The sequence below is a fragment of the Calonectris borealis genome, chromosome 2 (genome assembly GCF_964195595.1).
Source record: "Calonectris borealis chromosome 2, bCalBor7.hap1.2, whole genome shotgun sequence".
NCBI lineage: Eukaryota > Metazoa > Chordata > Aves > Procellariiformes > Procellariidae > Calonectris > Calonectris borealis.
The window spans coordinates 168320748-168339302 of record NC_134313.1 but is presented as its reverse complement, the minus strand read 5'-3'; the positions used below and the strand labels follow the sequence as shown (position 1 = coordinate 168339302).

At 56.0% G+C, this 18555-nt stretch overlaps 3 protein-coding genes across 13 annotated transcripts in view; 1 reads left to right on the top strand and 2 right to left on the bottom strand.

Annotated features, from left to right (window-relative positions):
* GUK1 (guanylate kinase 1) overlaps nt 1-18555 on the top strand; it is a 40937-nt gene that overhangs the window by 18111 nt on the left and 4271 nt on the right. Inside the window, exons 1-4 of one of the 5 annotated variants that reach the window (XM_075144353.1) lie at nt 6878-6967; nt 13578-13691; nt 15610-15651; nt 16827-16923. In XM_075144353.1, coding sequence (XP_075000454.1) covers nt 6925-6967; nt 13578-13691; nt 15610-15651; nt 16827-16923 — 296 coding nt within the window. In that variant the 5' untranslated portion in view covers nt 6878-6924. Of the gene's footprint in view, nt 1-6877; nt 6968-8245; nt 9014-9253; nt 10235-10960; nt 11230-13577; nt 13692-15609; nt 15652-16826; nt 16924-18555 lie in introns of those variants that run through there. The other 4 variants (XM_075144358.1, XM_075144356.1, XM_075144357.1 and 1 more) reach the window with 4 other exon arrangements.
* Nucleotides 1853-5310, bottom strand: C2H1orf35 (chromosome 2 C1orf35 homolog). Of its 2 annotated transcripts, none has more exons than XM_075144346.1 (9): nt 5197-5310; nt 4148-4294; nt 3850-4003; nt 3717-3762; nt 3548-3630; nt 3343-3415; nt 2899-2978; nt 2464-2604; nt 1853-2195 (listed from the first exon to the last, which is right to left on the bottom strand). In XM_075144346.1, exons 2-9 carry the CDS (start codon nt 4239-4241, stop codon nt 1937-1939), a joined length of 930 nt encoding a protein of 309 aa, XP_075000447.1. In that variant the 5' UTR covers nt 4242-4294; nt 5197-5310; the 3' UTR covers nt 1853-1936. The 2 variants fall into 2 exon arrangements, with proteins under 2 accessions (XP_075000447.1, XP_075000446.1); XM_075144345.1 differs by lacking the exon at nt 5197-5310 and adding an exon at nt 4942-4996.
* MRPL55 (mitochondrial ribosomal protein L55) lies at nt 5157-6953 on the bottom strand. Of its 6 annotated transcripts, none has more exons than XM_075144348.1 (4): nt 6807-6953; nt 5767-5834; nt 5438-5627; nt 5157-5356 (listed from the first exon to the last, which is right to left on the bottom strand). In XM_075144348.1, exons 1-4 carry the CDS (start codon nt 6951-6953, stop codon nt 5213-5215), a joined length of 549 nt encoding a protein of 182 aa, XP_075000449.1. In that variant the 3' UTR covers nt 5157-5212. The 6 variants fall into 6 exon arrangements, with proteins under 6 accessions (XP_075000449.1, XP_075000452.1, XP_075000453.1 ...); XM_075144351.1 differs by having other exon boundaries at nt 6797-6840; XM_075144352.1 differs by having other exon boundaries at nt 5767-5870; nt 6797-6839.

Here is an 18555-nt window from a genome sequence, read left to right as displayed (position 1 = left end):
GGGCTGTTCCATCCCCACACAGGGGACACGGACACAGGGGGACACTGCCCGGGGACCCCATGGTGTGGACATCCCTGTGGTGAGCTATGCTGCCCATGTGACCCACCACCCCATGGGGAGCACCCATCGCCCCGTGGAGAGCAGCCTTGCGACATGAAGAGCATCCATCACCCCGCAGAGAGCACCCATTGCCCCACAGAGAACACCCATCACCCATGGAGAGCACCCATCACCCCACGGACAGCACTGTTGCGACATGAAGAGCATCCATCACCCCGTGGAGAGCACCCATCACCCTGCAGAGAGCACCCATCACCCTGCAGAGAGCATCCATCACCCATGGGGAGCACCATTGTGACATGAAGAGCACCCATCACCCATGAAGAGCACCCATCACCCATGGGGAGTATCCTTGCGACATGAAGAGCACCCATTGCCCCATGGAAAGCAACCCATTGCCCCCTGGAGAGCATCCATCACCCCGTGGAGAGCACCCATTGCCCCACAGAGAGCACCCCTGTGACATAAAGAGCATCCATCAGCCCATGAAGAGCATCCATCAGCCCATGGGGAGCACCCATCGCCCCACGGAGAGCACCCTTGCGACGTGAAGAGCACCCATGGCCCTGTGGAGAGCACCCACTGCCCCATGAAGAGCACCCTTGCGACATGAAGAGCACCCATCACCCCATGGAGAGCACCCTTGCGACATGAAGAGCACCCATGGCCCCGTGCAGAGCACCCGTTGCTCCATGAAGAGCACCCTTGTGACATGAAGAGTACCCATCACTCCATGGAGAGCACCCCTGCGACATGAAGAGCATCCATAACCCTGTGGAGAGCACCCATTGCTCCATGAAGAGCACCCATCGCCCCACAGAGAGCACCCTGCAACACAAAGAGCATCCATCGCCCCATGGAGAGCACCCCTGCCACATGAAGAGCATCCATAACCCTGCGGAGAGCACCCATCGCCCCACAGAGAGCACCCTTGCGACATGAAGAGCACCCATCACCCCATGGAGAGCACCCTTGTGACATGGAGAGCACCCATCACCCCATGGAGAGCACCCATTGTTCCATGGAGAGCACCCCTGCGACATGAAGAGCATCCATCACCCCGTGGAGAGCACCCATTGCCCCATGGAGAGCACCCCTGCGACATGAAGAGCATCCATCGCCCCGTGGAGAGCACCCATCGCTCCATGGAGAGCACCCCTGCAACATGAAGAGCATCCATCGCCCCGTGGAGAGCACCCATCGCTCCATGGAGAGCACCCCTGCAACATGAAGAGCACCCATCGCTCCATGGAGAGCACCCATCACCCCGTCGCCCCATGGAGAGCACCCATCGCTCCATGGAGAGCACCCCTGCGACATGAAGAGCACCCATCACCCCATGGAGAGCCCCACAGCCCGGCTACCACAAAGCCATCGGGTCCAAGATGCAAAACCCTCCCGGCAGCGCGCGAACCCCCCCCGGGTTTTATTTTGCAGCTGATGAACGGAAGGGAGGGTTTAAGGAAAAAACCCCCCCTCCAGCCGCTTCGCTGGCCGCTGCTCGGGGGCGCTGAAAGAAGATATTAAAAACCATAATTAAGAATAACCGCGTCCAAAGTCTCTTCACGCAAACAGGAGGCGTCCAGCAGCGTTCCCAGCCGGCACCCGCCCCACAGCATCCTCCGTCCTAAATCACGCCCGGATGGACGGATCCGGGGAGCGAGGAGAAGGGTGCCCGGGTGCTGCTGCCCCCTCCCCGGTTGGGATCCAGGGCCGGGGGGAGCTGCCGGTGCTGCCCCGGCTTGAAGGCAGGAGCTGCGGGCAGGGAAGGGGCAGCTGGCACGGCAAAACATAACCGCAGAGCGACGGCTTTTTTTTTAATAACTTTAAAAAATATATAGCCTATGGAAAAAAAAATAAAACCCCAGGCTCCATCTCAGTCATCCGAATCGGTGTCGTGACGTTGCTTGATCCCACGGGATGGGGGAGACCTGCTCCTGCTCCTCTTCCTCCCCTTGCGTCGCGGGGACGGGTGTCGATCGCGACCGTCCCTGCTCCGGCTCCGGCGTCGGGCAGGACGACGCGAGGGGCTCCTACCGGAATCCCAGCTGCTGGCAGAGGAATCGGTGTCGTGCCGACGCCGGCCGCCGTGTCGCGACGTCTCGGGACGCTGCTGGCTTTTCCTTCGGTGGTGCCTACGGAGATGGGAGGGGAAAGTGAGATCAGGGACGTTGCGGACACCAAGAAGCCGGTTTTGGGGATGAAAAAGGGATTTTTGGAAAGCCAGGAGATGCCGACCCTGACGCCACAACCTTGTGGCTCTCCTAAATCCCTCATCCCGTTTTCCAGCGATGATGCCCTGCGAGCCCCGGTTGTGGGGAGGGGGACCGGGACCGGGGGGGACCCCCGGTCCCGGTCCCCCTCCCCACAACCGGGGCTCAGCCTTCATCCCAACCCAGTTACCTCTCATCCCGATCCGGAGAAGAATCGGAGGATGACGGAGCCGCATCCTTCCTGTGATGCTTGTCCTTTTTCTTTTCTTTCTTGTGTTTCTTCTTTTTCTTCTTCTTTTTCTCTTTTTTGGATTTCTTGCCGCCCTCCGGTCTGCGAGGAAAAGAAAAATCAAAACAGCCAAGATCCCGCTCCCTCCGGTTCCTCCGAAAACTCATCCCCATTCCTCATGGATCCCACCGCGTCCCTCCTTGGCCAAGAAGCCACCAGCAAAAAAAAAAAACCAAAACGTTTTTTGGGGCAAAGCAGAGGTTTTGGAGGTGTTTCGGGCAGATGCAGAACAAGCCCGATGCCAAATGAAGCCAAAGAAGCGTTTTGCAAAATATCGTCCTTGAAAAAAGGCCGGTTTTGGTGGTTTCCCACCAAAGCGGTGGTCCCCATCCTCACCGTTTCTCCTCCACCTTCTCCTCCTTTTCCTGCTTCTTCTTGGAGCCAGACGTCTCGGGGCTGCTGGAGACTTTCTGGTGCTGGGGTTTGAAAGAGGGAGGGGAAAATAGGAAGCGAATCTGTGAGCTCGTAGCTTTGAATTACAAGAAAAAGGGACTTTTTTCCCATTAAAAATTAAATTTCGTTTGGAAAAAAAAAATCAAAATGAAATAAAAATTACATTAAATTTGGACAAAAACTGAAAAATACCCTGCTTCCAAATTAAAAACCCACAAATCGACGCTGTGCAAACAGGACACGGGGAGCTCTCGCAGGTCTCTGCGCTACGACCACCAGCTTTGCTGTTAAATAAAATATCCCCAGCGCGGCGCAAGGCTTTTTTTGCCTTTTTCCATCTTTTTTTTTTTTTTTTTTAAAACCTCACGAGGAAGCCGTGACCCGTACCGTGAAGACGGAGAGCCCCATCTTAGCCGCCTCCTTGTCCTCCTTGGAGAGCATCACCCGGCCGGCGCTGCCACTGGGGATGTCGCCGCGTGAATTGAAAAAGAAACAAACAAAAAAAAAATCAAAAAAAAGCATTAAAAAAATGATGTCATAGCCCTGAAACGAGGCGTTTTGCTGTGGGACACCCCCCCCCCCAACACCATACCTGGAGCTGCCCAAGCCCACCACCCGATCCACGTCCTTCTCGTCCCGCTCGGCGCCGTCCCGCTTGCAGACCTCGGCCAAGTCCTGGGGGGGGGGGGAGCATCCTCTGTGACCCCAAAAAAACAAAAAATAGAGGGGGGGACACAGGGGGGGACGCGCGGAGCCCTCACCTCCTTGCTGAGCGCGGTGGGCTGCCTCTTCACGTTCTTGTAGCCCCTACAAAGGCAAAAGCAGGTGATGGAGGGGGGGGTGGGTGCCTTGCACCCCGTTTTATTTTGGGGGGGGGGGGGGTTGTGGACTCACAGGGCCGCCATCATGGCCTCCTGCTCGGCCAGGCGGACGGCGGCCAGCTCCTCCTCGCGGGACAGGGGGGTGGTGGTCTCCTTCTTGCCCTTGGCGTACCAGGTCAGGTCCTTCCCCTTCTGCCACCGACCCACCGGTGCCATCAGGGAGTTCCCTGTGGGGAGCCAGACCCCCACCCCCCCCCCCCAAAAAAAAATAGTCCTCACACCCCAAAACCTCCATCTGCACCCCAAAACCATGTCGGGGGGACAGGGAGGATGGGGATGGGGGGGTTTTTTTGGCCAAGAGCAGCCCTTACCCAGGTAGTTTTCACGCTGTTTGTCCGTCTTGACGTCCTCCCAGTTGAACTGGTCCTGGCCCCCCCGGACCCCCCCTCGGGATGAGCCGAACATGGCGCCCGACCCCCCCGGTTGTGGGGAGTTTGGGGGGGGGGGGGTTTGGTGACCTGTGAGGGGGGATCAGACCCGGGTTTGCCCCTGCCAACCCCTCCGTGAAACCCGGGGGGGGGGGGGGTCTCTTGGAGGTGGGGGGAAGCAAATGTGGCCCCCCCGGAGCTGGTGGGGTAACCAAAGCCCCCCGCTGGTGCAGGGCCTGCAAGGGGGGGCACACAAGCCAGAGGCGGGGGGGGGCACGGCTTGGGGGGGGGTTACACGGCCCGGGGGAGGGTTTGCACAGCCCGGGGGGGGGGTTGCACGGTCGTGGGGGGGGGTCCACAGCCTTGGGGCGGGGATGCATGGCCCGAGGGGGATTGCACGGCCATGGGGGGGTTCGCACGGCCTTGGGGGGGGTTGCACGGCACGGGGGGGTTGCACGGTCTTGGGGGGGTTCGCACGGCCTTGGGGGGGGGTTGCACGGTCTTGGGGGGGGGGGGGGTTACACGGCCCAGGGGGGGTGCACAGCCCGGGGGGGGATGCATGGCCCGGGGGGGATTGCGCGGCCTTGCGGGGGGGTGTCCACGGCCCGGGGGGTCACCGCACGCCGGGGGTGCACACCCGGCACCCCGCGGGGGGGAAGGGAAGACGGCTGCGGAGCGCGGGGCCACACACGCCCCCCCCCCCCCCGCCCCAGCTGCCCCCTCCCCCCCGCACGCACCTCGCGCGCCGCTCCGGGCCGCGGGGCCCGCGCGCGCTCCCGCCCCGCCCCGGCCGCTACCACCGTGCTCAGCGGCCGGGGGGGGGGGGGGGGGGCGTTCGTGTTTGTGAAGCGGACGATACCACCGCGCCGCCGAGAGGGGGGGGGACGGGACAGGGGGAGCTCCACCCCAGCCACGAACCGAGGCAAACCCCCCACAAAACTGCACCGCGACGCCTCGTTTCCCGGCTTTTTATTTTATTTCATTTTATTTACATTTTATTTCGGAGCCTCACTTCTTCCAGAACCGCTTGTAGGTGCCCAGGTCGATGCTCTCAAAGGTCTCCTCCGTCCCGGCCTTCGGTTTGCTGGGGAACTGCCGCCGCAGCCGGGCCTTGCGCTCCGCCTCGGGCAGCGTGCTGCTGTCCAGGGGCAGCTGCGGGGGGGGACGGCGTGAAGCCCCCCCGGCACCTCGCCTCGCCCCCCGCCTGCCCCCCGCCCCGGCCTCCCACCTTACCATGAGGATGCGCTTCGGCTCCCTGTAGCGAAGGCGGACGGTGGAGCCGTCGGTCTTGACCAGGAGGACGGGGTAGAGGCGGCCGTAGAGCTGCCTGTGGAGGTGGGAGACGGAGGCGCGGTTGGAGTTGCTGCGGCTGGAGGCGACGATGGGCGGCAGCAGCCTGGGGACGGCGTCGAGGCGCAGGGCGCTGGCGGGAAGGCAGAGGGGAACCGCGAGTCAGTCAGGGCTGCGAGAGGGCAGCGCGGCGGGTTAAACGATGGAGGACGCCAGCCTCCATCACCTCACCAAGCCCAGCCGCTCTCCCCGGGGGTTACCGCCATGCTCACCTCAGCGCCCGGCTCGCGGCCGCCATCCCGGTCCCGGTGAGCGAGGCCGGATCCTCCACGTAGGCCCCCTGGAGCGGGAGACGAGGCAGGCTCCTGGGGACACCCTGGGGGAGACGGAGCTCTCCTGGGGCGGACGGGGGGTGGCAGCTGCGTGCCCCCGCCACAGTGCGGCCCCCAGGTCCCCTCCCCCCGTCATGTAGCAGCCCCACCGTGGCTCCCCATGCCACGGTTCGGCCCCACCGTAGCTCCCCCCGCCGCCGCCATGGTTCGGCCCAATCATGGCTCCCCCCACCCCCGCCATGGTTCAGCCCAATCATGGCTCCCCCCGCCCCGCCATGGTTCAGCCCTACCATGACTCCCCCCACCCCCGCCATGGTTCAGCCCAATCACGGCTCCCCCCGCCCCGCCATGGTTCAGCCCAATCACGGCTCCCCCCGCCCCGCCATGGTTCAGCCCAATCACGGCTCCCCCCCGCCCCGCCATGGTTCAGCCCAATCATGGCCCCCCCCGCCTCGCCATGGTTCAGCCCTACCATGACTCCCCCCGCCCCGCCATGGTTCAGCCCAATCACGGCTCCCCCCGCCCCGCCATGGTTCAGCCCAATCATGGCCCCCCCCGCCCCGCCATGGTTCAGCCCTACCATGACTCCCCCCACCCCCGCCATGGTTCAGCCCAATCACGGCTTCCCCCCGCCCCGCCGTGGTTCAGCCCCACGATGCCCCCTCCCATCGTGGTTCGGCCCAAGACAGCGCCCCCCGCCGCACCACAATGGTTCAGCCCAGGGTGCCCCCTCCCCCCCCCACGGCGGCTCTCCCCACCGCGCAGTGGTTCGGCCCAACGCGCCCCCCCCATCATCATGGCCCGGCCCGGAGCTGACCCCCCCCCATCCGCCATCATGGTTCAGCCCCAGGCGCCCCCCAGGACCGCCGTTCCCCCCTCCCGATACTGCTCGGTCCTAGCGCCCCCCTCCCTGACCGCTCCCCCCCCGCCCGGCCCGCCCCGGTGGTCTGCCCCGCCGCCCTCCTCTCACGTGACCGCACCCTCCGCCGCGCGGCGCTCCTCTTCCCCCCGCCCCTCCCCACGCCTGACGTCAGGGCGCGTGGCGGCGGCGGGGGCGCGGGGGCTGCCGGGACCGGACCCCCCTCCCCATCCCCCCCCATGAGCTGGCGGCGGCTGCGCGGAGCCATCGCCCGGGCGGCGGGTGAGCGGGGCGGGGGGGCCGCCATGGGGGTGCCGAGCTCCCGCCCGCCCGGGGGGGCCCGTCCCGGCTGGGGGGAAGCCGGGGTCCTCGGCTGAGAGGGGGTCCCGGCCGGGCCCCTCGGCTGAGGGGAGGGGAGTCCCGGCCGGTGCCCTCGGCTGAGGGGAGGGGGGGTCCCGGCCGGTGCCCTCGGCTGAGGGGAGGGGGGGTCCCGGCCGGTGCCCTCGGCTGAGGGGAGGGGGGGTCCCGGCCGGTGCCCTCGGCTGAGGGGAGGGGGGGTCCCGGCCGGTGCCCTCGGCTGAGGGGAGGGGGGGTCCCGGCCGGTGCCCTCGGCTGAGGGGAGGGGGGGTCCCGGCCGGTGCCCTCGGCTGAGGGGAGGGGGGGTCCCGGCCGGTGCCCTCGGCTGAGGGGAGAAGGGTCCCGGCCGGTGCCCTCGGCTGAGGGGAGAAGGGTCCCGGCCGGGCCCCTCGGCTGAGGGGGGGGCCCAGCCGGCCCCGGGGTGCTGCTCCCGCCTCCTGGCTGAGGGAGGGCTGTCCCTCAGGGATGCTGAGCTCCCCCATCACCCCTCATGTGGTGCTGCTCTGTCCACGCAGGACGGCCGTGGGTGCGGGGGGTGGGAGAGGGCTTGAACCCTGCCGGGCTGTCCCCGTCCCTGCAGCCACACCGGCTCTCCATGACTGTGCTGCTGGGGAGTGGCTCTGAGATGTCCCCGTCCGCCCCCTGCCCGGTTCGAGAAGCCAAAGGGGGGTTTTGCACCCTGAATCGGTTGGGTTTGGGTGGGCGCCATGCGAGACGGTGAGGTACGACAGGGGTTTTGGGGTAAGCACCCCTCAGGTATCCAAAAATAAAGCTCTGTGTGGTGAAACACAGCGTACGTGAGGGGAAACGGGTGGCAAAACCACACCTGTCTGAGCTTCACCTCGGTAGGCATTTACCCAGCTGGGTAAAGTGGCTCAAACCAGTTGGTTGGTTAAACTGGTCCAGTTTTGTGGTAGGACGAGGTCTTGGAGCGGCCTCATCTGTGGCCTGGTCCTAGGTGGTTTCTGCAGTGACCTTGAGCAAGCGGTTCTTGTTCCTCCTGCTGCATCATTGCAAGTGAGCAATGCCGGTCAGTGCAGCCAGCGGAGGAGGGACTCATTAGCACTTTGTAGATAATTGTTTCCAGGAAGAAGGTGGCTGAGTGGTCCCACCAGCTCTGGGTACCGCGGTGGGGATGCTCTGCTCCTGTTCCAGTACTGCAAATAACTCCCTGGCTGTCGGGGCAGGTCCTCTGAGCCCAGCTGTCCGCCACGATCTCTTCATGCTGGGAAACTCCAAAGGAAGCCCTGGAGCTTTCACCCACCCGTTCCCCGACTGAACGAGCGCGGGTCCAGGGCTGCGGCCGTTGGAGCCGCCGGTGCCATCTGACCGGCCGAGTGGACGTCCTCCTCGCCGACATCGAGACGCCGAGCGTTTGCCTGCTCTCAGATAATGTTAAACTTTATTGTGTTACTGTAACTGGGCCGGGTTTTCAGAAAGCGTTCCAAAACTTAGAAAGGTGGGAGTGGCGGCTTTATAACCAACCTGCTAAAAATAGGGATTGGGATCATAATCCTAATCCAGGAGACCTTTCTTGGGGCTCCAGGGAAACTGTCCTTTAATCTTCTTTTCTACTTTGTTAAGGGGGCTTTACCTTCTCTGTAAAGCCTCTCTGCTAATCAGCATTAATTTCGTTTAACTCTTGTGATGTCTGTCCTTTGCTTTACTGGTTGCGTTGCCACCTCCCAGTTAAAATCCAGGGCAAGTTTAGCAGGTGGGAGCAGACAGAGAAACGTTCCTCGCCCTAGTGATAACCTCTTGTGTCCTCCTTCGGTGACCACCTTTTTGCAGCCCAGCGGGGTCTACGTGGCCGTTTGTCCTCGGCCCCAGGGGTGGCACCTCCCCAGATACGAGGATCTTTATTAAATAGCCGTGCTGCTCTCCTGCTGATCGACTCCAGCCCGCTGTGGTTTTGGTGATGTGTGGTGGTTAGGCTGGATCCAAAACCATTTTAGGAGTAACCCAGTGGAGGTGAGAGACCCTCTGTGCTAGATATTTGCAGATCGGCTGCTCTGAAAATGCCCAAATCTGAGCAAAGGGGGGAAAAATTAAGCTTCTGCTCAAAATAAATATGTACCTGTAATGTTACAGCTGCAAAGAGCTTGAAAATGTGATGCGCAGATGCCAAACGAGATTTAAAAAGCCCCATATCTGCCAGATCTGGTTTCTCAGGCTTTTTTGGTGCTTTACTTGTGGTTTTTGAGGGCTTCAGGCTGCCGGAGGGAGGGGAGCCGTGTTTGATGGGGCCGGGGAAGCAGAGAAGCCCGGTGAGGGCAGTAACATCGATGTGCAGACCGGCTCGTCGTTATGAGCGGTTTCTCGGGGTCAGGGCATGTGTTTAACCAAATCTGACGGTGGAGGAGAGGGCGCCCGCTCCCACGTCTCGAAGCAGAGATCGTCTCTTCTGTTCACCCTCCCAGGACGTCTTCGTCCTGCGCCTCTCCGTCCCCGAGCAGCTGCCCCCAAAATCCCGCACCGTGCCGGGTGGTGGGCGCCTTCCGAAAATGCTCCGTGGGAGCTGTTTTTGCTCTGGGCTGGCACAGATTCCCAGTTTGCCAGCCGCGTGTTTGTCGTCTGCCGCCCACGAGGGCCCAGCCCCTTCATCTGGCAGTGGAAATACCTTTTTTTTCCCCTCTAAATTACGTCTTGTTTTCCTCTGCAGATCTCCCAGCAAAAGAGAAGGGATTTGGAGGGAGGCAATAGGAAGCACCTGCAAGTCTCTTGGTTTATTTTTAGCCCATTTCCCAAAGAAGTGAGACCCGCGATTGCAACCTGTGTGTGTTTTCTCACTTTAATTCTGAGTATTTTGGGGGGAAAAAAGGGAATAAGGTAAAGGAGAGCGTCTCCATCTTCCCCTGGCGCCCCACCAATGCTTTTTCAGGCAGAAAAGCACCGCCGGCACCAGCAGACAGACAGGGCAGCACAGACCCTGCAGGGTCCCACCGTGGGGGTGCTGGGACGTGCTGTTTGGAGGCTCGGGTTCGGATCTGCGTGGAGAAGGAGTTTCCCTGTTGCTTTCCTGGTGGATAAGTAGCCTAATCATTGACCTGAGGCGAAGCAGTGGCTGGAGGCAACAGCCGTGCAGGCTTCAGTCCTAAAGAAGCAGAGCGTTGTCTGCGGAAGGTGAAATCCTGGCTAAAACCAAGACTGAGCGATTTGCTAGAAGAGTTGCCTCAACCGCACAACTGTTGGGTGTGTAGCAGCTTTTATAGCCTGGGTTTTATGTGCGTCGATGGTGTCGAAGAGCCCATCCGTTCTTGGTGTCTGTGGGCATCACCGCTTGACCACCGGCTAAAGACACCCTCCGTTTGAGAAGGAGGGTGGGCTGGAGACCTCCTGAGGCCTGAACGAGCCGGTGGTCTCAGCCGGGAGGTACCACACCTCCCTCTGACCCACAGATCGCAGCTCTTCCCCGTGTGCGTTTACGTTGGTGACGTGCAGAGACGGCGCGTGCCAGCACCCGTTGGCAGGGTTTGACTGCAGCTTCGGCAGCCGGGAGAGGAGGGAGCGGAGAAGAAACCACGAGAGGAGATTAAAGACCAGCGAGCGGTTTTCATTGGCCATCTTAAAATTGCGGCTTGGTAATTAAGGCTTTAGACAGCTCACAAATAGCCCAGCTTTCTGCCGGCTCGCTCGTATTGCGAGCCTGTCGCTGCTGCGAGGAGCTGGACTTTATATCTTGGCGGAAAGGGAGTAAAAGGAGAAGGTAAGGATGCGTTGGAGCCTGCTGCCAGCCAGCGCTCTGCCCATTCCTCTTACCCCTTCCCAGTTTGTCTGGGGTTGAATGAAATGATTGTAAGTGATTTGGGCAGCTCTAAATTCCCCTTTTCCTATCGGTGCCTGCTAAAGGGCGGATGAAATTTTGAGGGGGGAAGAGAGGAAAGCTCTTTTCCCTTTAGCTGGGATGTGAGCGTCCAGGCTGGGATCTGCAGGGACCGGGACCTGTGCGTCCGGAGCGGTTCTTGTTGGCACAGCCGGATCACGGAGGAGGGGAAGCTGCGAAACGCATGGACAGAGTCCGTGCTGGCATCCGAATGTTACGTGGGGACTTCCAGTGGTGGCCGAGGAAGCCGGCGTGTGATGAGGGAGCATCGTTTGGGAGCAGCCGTGTGGCAAAGTGCGCTGGGATGACTGGAGAGCTCCTTGTGTAGCTTCTCTTTCTCTTCTGGAGTGTTTCGCAAGCAATGGTGAGGGCTCACCCGTTTTATTGATGTGGGCGAGAGGAGCTGGCGGGGGCAGAAGAGAGGGAGATGCTTTGGACAGCTCGGCAACAGCCCCTCTGCTTCCTTGCTGCAAACACCGAATAGCGTTTCACTGGTGAGGAGGTGCCGGAGGGCGCGCTTTCCTCTCAGTATTGAACATTTAGGCAAAACCTGTGATATTTGAAAATTATCAAAGCTCCAGGGCTAAAGGAACGGTAGGACAGGTCCCCAAAGGGACTTCCTAGAGTTTGTTCAGCCTCGTGTTTTTTTGGATGATGGAGCCTAATCCAGCGACGTGGCCGTGCACGTGCGACGGGTCCTGTCCTCTGAGGTCCCCGGAGAATGGCTGATCCTGGTGGGTCTCCGGGGCTGCGGACCTGGAGAACACTTAAGAAAAAGACAGTTTCCTTTTGGATGGTGATTGAACGTGGTTGGTTTTACACCCACGTTAGCTGCTGCTGGCATCTACTTAGACTTTGTGTATTAATACCCCGTCCTTCCCTACGGGCTTGGATAAACTCTGGTCAGACAAATGTCCTCAGGGAACGGAGGGAAAACTCGTAGAACTTGCTAGCTGTCGTGCTGCCTGATAGGTGTCTGCGCGACCGCAGAGCCGTGCGGGAGGGCTTTAGGGACGAGGAGGTATCCGGCTCACGCGGGCTGGGGTCAGGGAGGTGGCACGGCTGGATTAGCCTGCTGCACGATCCGCGGCTGATTTTGTAAGAGACGGCATTTGGCTTAAGGCTGTTTAAAAAGTGGTTTCTAAGGTCAGGGTGACATTGCTATGATCTAATTTAAAATGGAAAGGCATTATACTGTCTGTCGGCTGATTGCTCCTGGAGGCCACACCCAGCCGATGAGGTTAAAAAAAAAAGCATTTCCAGGGGCTTTACTGCTTGCAGAAAGTAATTGTTTTCAAATAGGAAAAATAGGCTTGTTTGATTTGTCCCGCTGTCATCATCACCTTTGGTTTAGAAGCTGCTGAACTGCTGTTGATGGATGAGGGTCCCCAGCGGTACCCCCTGCACTGTCGTACAGGATTTTCTTCTTTATTCACATGTTGATAATTAACCTTTCTTCCTCCCCAGAGAGGCAGGCACATGAAAACACCCAGTTTTTTCATTCTGATGAAGAAACAACTGCAGAAAGATCTGTGTGGCCCCAGGCCGTCTTTTTTTTTTTTTCCTGTACTGGGAACCGAACCTTTCTCTCTTGCCACGAAACACCTTGAGCTGGAGTTAGTGCTCCAGGAAATATGGAAATAAACCCCAAAGCACGCTCGTGTCTCAGATCACACCCGTGTTCAGACCGCTGTTGCACGGCTTTGGGGTTTAGTGGTGGAGGACGCGCTGGGCTTCTGGGTCTAGGCTTCAGGACGTTGTCTGCTTATGGTAAAGGCTTTGCGTGTGGATATTTATCCCAGGACTGATGGGGAACATTTAACTGCCCATCACCGGCTTGTAGTTTGTACTTGTTAGGGTGTAAATGGGCAACATAAGAGGTGTGGCGATCTCCTGGGCATCCCATCCCTCGCTCGGAGCTGCGTATGTGTAACGCTGGTGGATTTCTGCCCTTTTTTCTTGCCAGCGTCTCCTGCAAATGCTCCTTGAGGCCTCTCCCGTGAGAGGGAAGCGGCTGTGACTGTACCTCTGTCAGTAAGGACAAGTATTAAGCTGGCGTTGCCCAGTGTTCCATGATGTTTCCAGATGCCAGCAGGCACAGACAGCATTTTTCACCTATTAGAGAAAGTTTTCCCTAGGATTTCGGTCCCAGAGGGACCCAACCCTGGTGAGAACAAAGCTAAGACAGAGCTGGCTTAAATTATCCCAGTTTAGTGGCAACTGGAGCCCAGTTTCCTCCTCCTTCGGGTTATGTCCCTTGAGAACAAGTGTTCACGCTGCAGTGATACACGTCCTTTATTTGTCCGAGGTATTTGTTCCCCGGGTAAGAATTGGGGCCAGCAGCAAAGCAAGGTGAAGCTGTCCTGCTGCGTTGCTGGTGGCCTCCGTTGTCTGCTTTCCAAAACGATAGCCAAGTCCTCAGGGCTCTCAGCCCGGATCTTTTGCAGCAGTACAGAGGTGGCAGCTCCCGCTGTCTGCAGCCAGTTTACCAATGTAATAGTTCTTTGAATTTTCTGATATTTCCTGCACTCTCAGTTACTTCCTATTGGCTCTAGGCTTGTGATTTCTCATAATTTCAGATTTGCCTGCAGAAACTTGTATCTGAGGGTAAAGGATAGATGCTGTTTTGTGGGGCCGAGCACCCCTGGGAATCCATAGCTGTGTTTTTTCATGGGTGTTTCTAACCAGACACGTATTTTTCTGTCTCTCTAGCCATGCAGGGACCGAGACCAGTGGTTCTGAGTGGCCCATCGGGTGCAGGGAAGAGCACTTTGTTAAAGAAATTGCTTAAAGATTACGAGAACATCTTCGGCTTCAGCGTCTCCCGTGAGTATCCGTACGTCTCTGGGGAAGGGCAGTGGAGGAGTTCAGGGCTGCTAGCCCAGAGCCTGCTTCTGTAGCTGTATTCGTGCCCCAAATAACGGGCTTCCGTGGTTTGCCGGTGCCCTAGTCTGTCTGTGGGCTCTTTAGGATGTTTAAGTAAGTCAGGATGCCTTTTACGACTGGGATTGAGTGTCAAGTCTAAGATTTGTCTGGAATAGCATCCTTTCCAGCTCTGGTGACTCCCCACACCTCCAAACACAGCTCAGAGAGGTGATGAGATTTTTCTGAGCGATTCTTTTCTCTGAAAGTAACAAAATCCCCCACACATCTCTGTTTCAAAAGCCAATTCTTTCCATCCACCTGCGGGAGCTGCTGAGGATTTTAACAGCCCCGGGGCTGCACACCAAAGTCTCAGATTTAACATTAAAGAGTTCCGTGAAGCCCATCTCATTACCGGGTCAGTCAGTGAAACAGTTCGCCCCATCACCTGCGCACGTTCCTCCTCCTGCCATTGCTCTGCTGGTTTGTTGACTTTTTCTACGTCGGTCACTAAGTGCTGGCCTAGGGTCCTTTTTTTCTACCTGGGGTCGTTCCCTGTAATGTGAAAATAACCCCTGGCCAGCACCGGCTCGATCCACTCACGCCTTCCCGCAGGCTGCAGGCAGTGCTGAAATCCTCCTGCGTCCGCAACAGAGTAAGTGCAAGGAATTTTCTTCAGGCAGCTTGCCTGTTGCAATACTAATTTTGTTTCCTTTTTCTTCAGTGACACTTTAAAGATTGCCCACAGAGTCTGGGCTGTGTCCACAGCTCATTCATCTGATTTTTTCCCTGGAGCTCTGCAAGGTGTTTTTAAGTACGTTCCCAAAATGTTTTTTATTGTCCTAACGCTTTGGATACTGCAGGAGAAATCCTTGCTTTGAGATCTGTGAGATCCGGCTTCGTTCCACCATGAAAGGGCAAATACTGGATGTTTAAAAACTTAATGTTACTGGAGATGAAAAAAAACCTTAAAATTATCATTCCTTTTGTGTGTTTCATCCTATGCTCTTGATTCAAGTGAATCTCTCATCTCAGTCGCAGGTGATGGGGCGAACTGTTTCACTGACTGACCCGGTAATGAGATGGGCTTCACAGAACTCTTTAATGTTAAATCTGAGACTCTGGTGTGCAGCCCCTGGGCTGTTAAAATCTTATTGTTTTCCCCAAGGTTGCCTCTTGATAGGGTTTTTTTTTTCCTGAATCTCCATAGGCCACTTAGACCTTGGCAACTGGTGTTTTATAAAACTTAGAGGTGACCAGAGCCTTATTGCATTAGGTTAACTCCTGCAGGTCCTAAATAAAATAATCGGCGTTGCCCTCCATGATGACCATCAGCTCCTTTTTGGTTTGCAGAGCATGTGCTTAAAATAATACTGGTTTGAATGACTTCCAACAGGGTTCAAAGGCTGTCTGATTTATTCACCTACCTCGTGCAGGAGTTTGCCCTTATTCATTAAATCTGGCTATTTTAAGCACCTGTGTAGGTGCTGCATGATCCTTTAAAATGAAGATAACTGCGAAGTAGGGCACCGCTAATTCCCCTGAACTGAGGCAGAGGTCCGAATAACGTGTCTAGGATTACACAGGAAGGCTGTAGCAGAGCTGAAAACTAAGCCAAGCCTGGTAAGTCCCACACTGACCGCTCAGCCCCTAACAATCTTAATTGATTGTTTTCAGATTATCTAGGATTCTTCGATTAGAGGCCAATCCTGCATGTCGTTGTGTCTTACACTAGCTGATTCCAGAAGCTTTGATCATTTTAAATAGAGGATCAGCTTACTACGTGATTGGGTTAATCTGCTGCGTACATGCTTTTATTTCTTTGATACTATTACTTCCTCGGGTGATCTACAGAATTTACAAGGCTGTTTTTTGCTTCCAGATACCACAAGGCAGCCGAGACCCGGAGAAGTAAATGGCAAAGGTGAGTGTGTTGCAGTTGGGCCTGTCTCGTCGGACTCGGCAAATAATTCCTCTGAAAAATTTTAAGTTTTTATGTGAAGTGCATGCATGAATCCCCACTAGCAGATAAGTTAGTCCTACATTTATGTTTATAGGGTGCATTTCCCTAGGCAGGAAGAGCAGACATTCAGTAATGATATATTTGAGCGTGTGTGTGTACGTATATACACATGCACACGCAATTTTGTTCTTGATCTCAGCGGCAATAAGACCGTAGCTCTTTACTGCTGTTCTGCAGCATGTGCCATGCATTGGAGAGGAGATAACGAAGAGGGATGGACTTGGCAGAACAAAACCAAAATTTAATTAAGCGGTGAAATGTTAACAGAGGCAGAGGACTTGCTGCCAGTTTTCTCTTCTAGACACCGTCTCTGTGACTTGCTGGCCGAGGTTTTCAAAGCGGGGCTCTCAGTTTAAGCGCCCTGGTCTATACTAGGTCATTAAGTTGCTTGGTTTTCTGAAGTGCCGGGTAGCTCTGGTGAGGCACCTCAAATGCGCCCTGCTTTGGAAAATGCAACTGCTTAATGAGATGCCTTTATCTATATTAATAGCTTGTGTGCAGCTGGCCAGCTGCTTTTCTGTTTTCTGGTTTGTTTGCATATTTCAGAAAGAATCAAATGAGGTTTGCACTTGATTTCCGACGGCAGTTTTCACTCTGAAGTGAAAGGGAGGAATTTTAACAAAAGATACGACAAACATTCCTTTTTAGTTCGTTTGGTTTTGATCTTCCCTTTTATCTCCCTCTCTTTCTTGTCCCATTCTAGTCTTTAATCATAAGTGCTTTCAAATTGAGGGCCTTGGCAGTCCTGCTGTAATGTGTTCCACACCTGGGGGAAGCGGGGGGGAGGGAGTTTCCCACTGCACCAGAAAGGGGAAAGGGTATGAAAAAGGGGGTACAGCAGCACGTCTGGCCGCACAGAAAGCTCCAAAACATTTTGAGCAGGTGTCTGGGCGATTGGTGAGGAGGGGGGATGCCGTATACAGTAATTACGAAGCAGATATCTGCAGTCTGCCAACATTGTCCAAAGCAGATTTTAAGGTGCTTCTCCCCTAAGCACCTATGGGTGTCATTTTGACCATGAACTTTACCTTCAAAGCTGTTAATTTCTGGCTATTTTTCCGATTTTCCCTATCCAGATTACCACTTTGTGACCAGAGAGGAAATGCAGAAAGAAATTGATGCTGGTGAATTCATCGAGCACGCAGAGTTCTCCGGAAATATGTACGGGACGAGGTATGCAGTTCAGACGCTGTCGCTGCTGAACCGGTTGGTGCCGGGAGCCGAAATGATGGTGAAGGAAGAAAATATTTTAACTTAGTGACACTGTTTTCCCCCAAATATAAGCAAAGCCTTTCATTTTGATAGCGGGGTCCTTGTCAACTTTATTAAGACGGCAAAATTAACTCTTGCAGAGAGTTAGCTCATCATAATTAAATCATCGTTGCTTTATGAGATTCTCTATAGCCTCCAGTGTTTGAGGGCTGCTGAGGTAGTTCATGTGCTTAACACTTCTCTTGCACAGGGGTGATTTTCACAGACTATTTATGGTCCTTAATATTTTATAAGTGCTTGCGGAGAGCAGTGGGCAGAATGGAGACTTACTCTCATTATCCCTGTGTTCCCTAATGGTCTGACTACGATGAATTCGGGAGCAGAAGCGATGATACCTGCATTGGCTGTTGTGAAACAAGTACGCGTGCTGCTTTGGTAAAGTGGCTGTTTACAAATAGATAAATTGCATGGCACCCTTGACTGGGGTTAAAGAGTTAGGTGGATTTTAAAATAGCATTGCCCTGGGCGTTGGAGCTGATGATCAATAAAACATTAAGCTGCAATGTTAATTAGAAGTCAGATATCTTATATAATTATTGTGAGAAAATTGTGGTGCTGTAGTAAAGGACCCGCTAAGGAGGAAAGTTAAATATTTCCTGAGATATTTAACTAGTTGCATTAAAGAAATTTGCCTGAAACGCTTTTCAGGAAGACTTACATTTCTTAAAGAGCTGAATGTGCTTTTTTGAGGATTTTTTGGAGATGGCGAAGTTAGTTTCTGAGGATGGTTTCCTTACGGGAGGTGCCGACACAAGGCCCCCAGACTGAACGTGCTGTAGGTGTACGGTTCTGAAGGAACGGTTGGTGATCTTGCGTTTCAGTAACGTAGCTGTTTTAATGTGACATGTACAGGCGTCGCTGCTGTCACCGCAGCTAAGGGCAGCCTCGCAGGGGTCTGGCCGTGCTCCCTCTGAGGCTGATGGAGAAGCACAATCCCCTCCCCTGGCCTTGATACTTCCAGTGTCACTGGTTTGGCAAGAGAAGCAAAATCTGACAGCTCATCTTCCAAATACCCAGCACCAAGGAGAAACTGAGTTCAAGCTCCTTAATCCCTGGCTTCATCCTGCGTAGGACAGGCTTCCTTCCTTCACGTGTGTCCTGCTTAATCCAGCCGGCCGCAGCACGGAGGAGATGGCTGCTTTCTGATGCCTGATACGTAGGTGGAGTTGATTTTGGTGCCTTTTCCTCAGGGTGGGTGCTGAGAAGACTTCTCTCCTCAGCCAATTTCCTTGAAATCTGCAGGAATTTGATACTTCAACCACATTAAATGACGTGCTTGGGTTTGTTTCTGAGGTGCTTTTCTCCCTGGCCCTCACTTTCATCTTTGGTCCCCTCTGCATGTTCACGCTGCCTGTGCTCTGCCTGTGGTGATGGGCATGCAAGGTGGGAGGCTGAAATTAACCCAAACCATCTCAGCAATAAAGACCAGTTTGCAAACAAGATAAATACAGAAACTCTCCAAGCCTATGTTTCTTCTACAAGTGCCTAAGGATGTTTCTAACCAGATATCTGATAAAATGGAGAGAGTCCCTC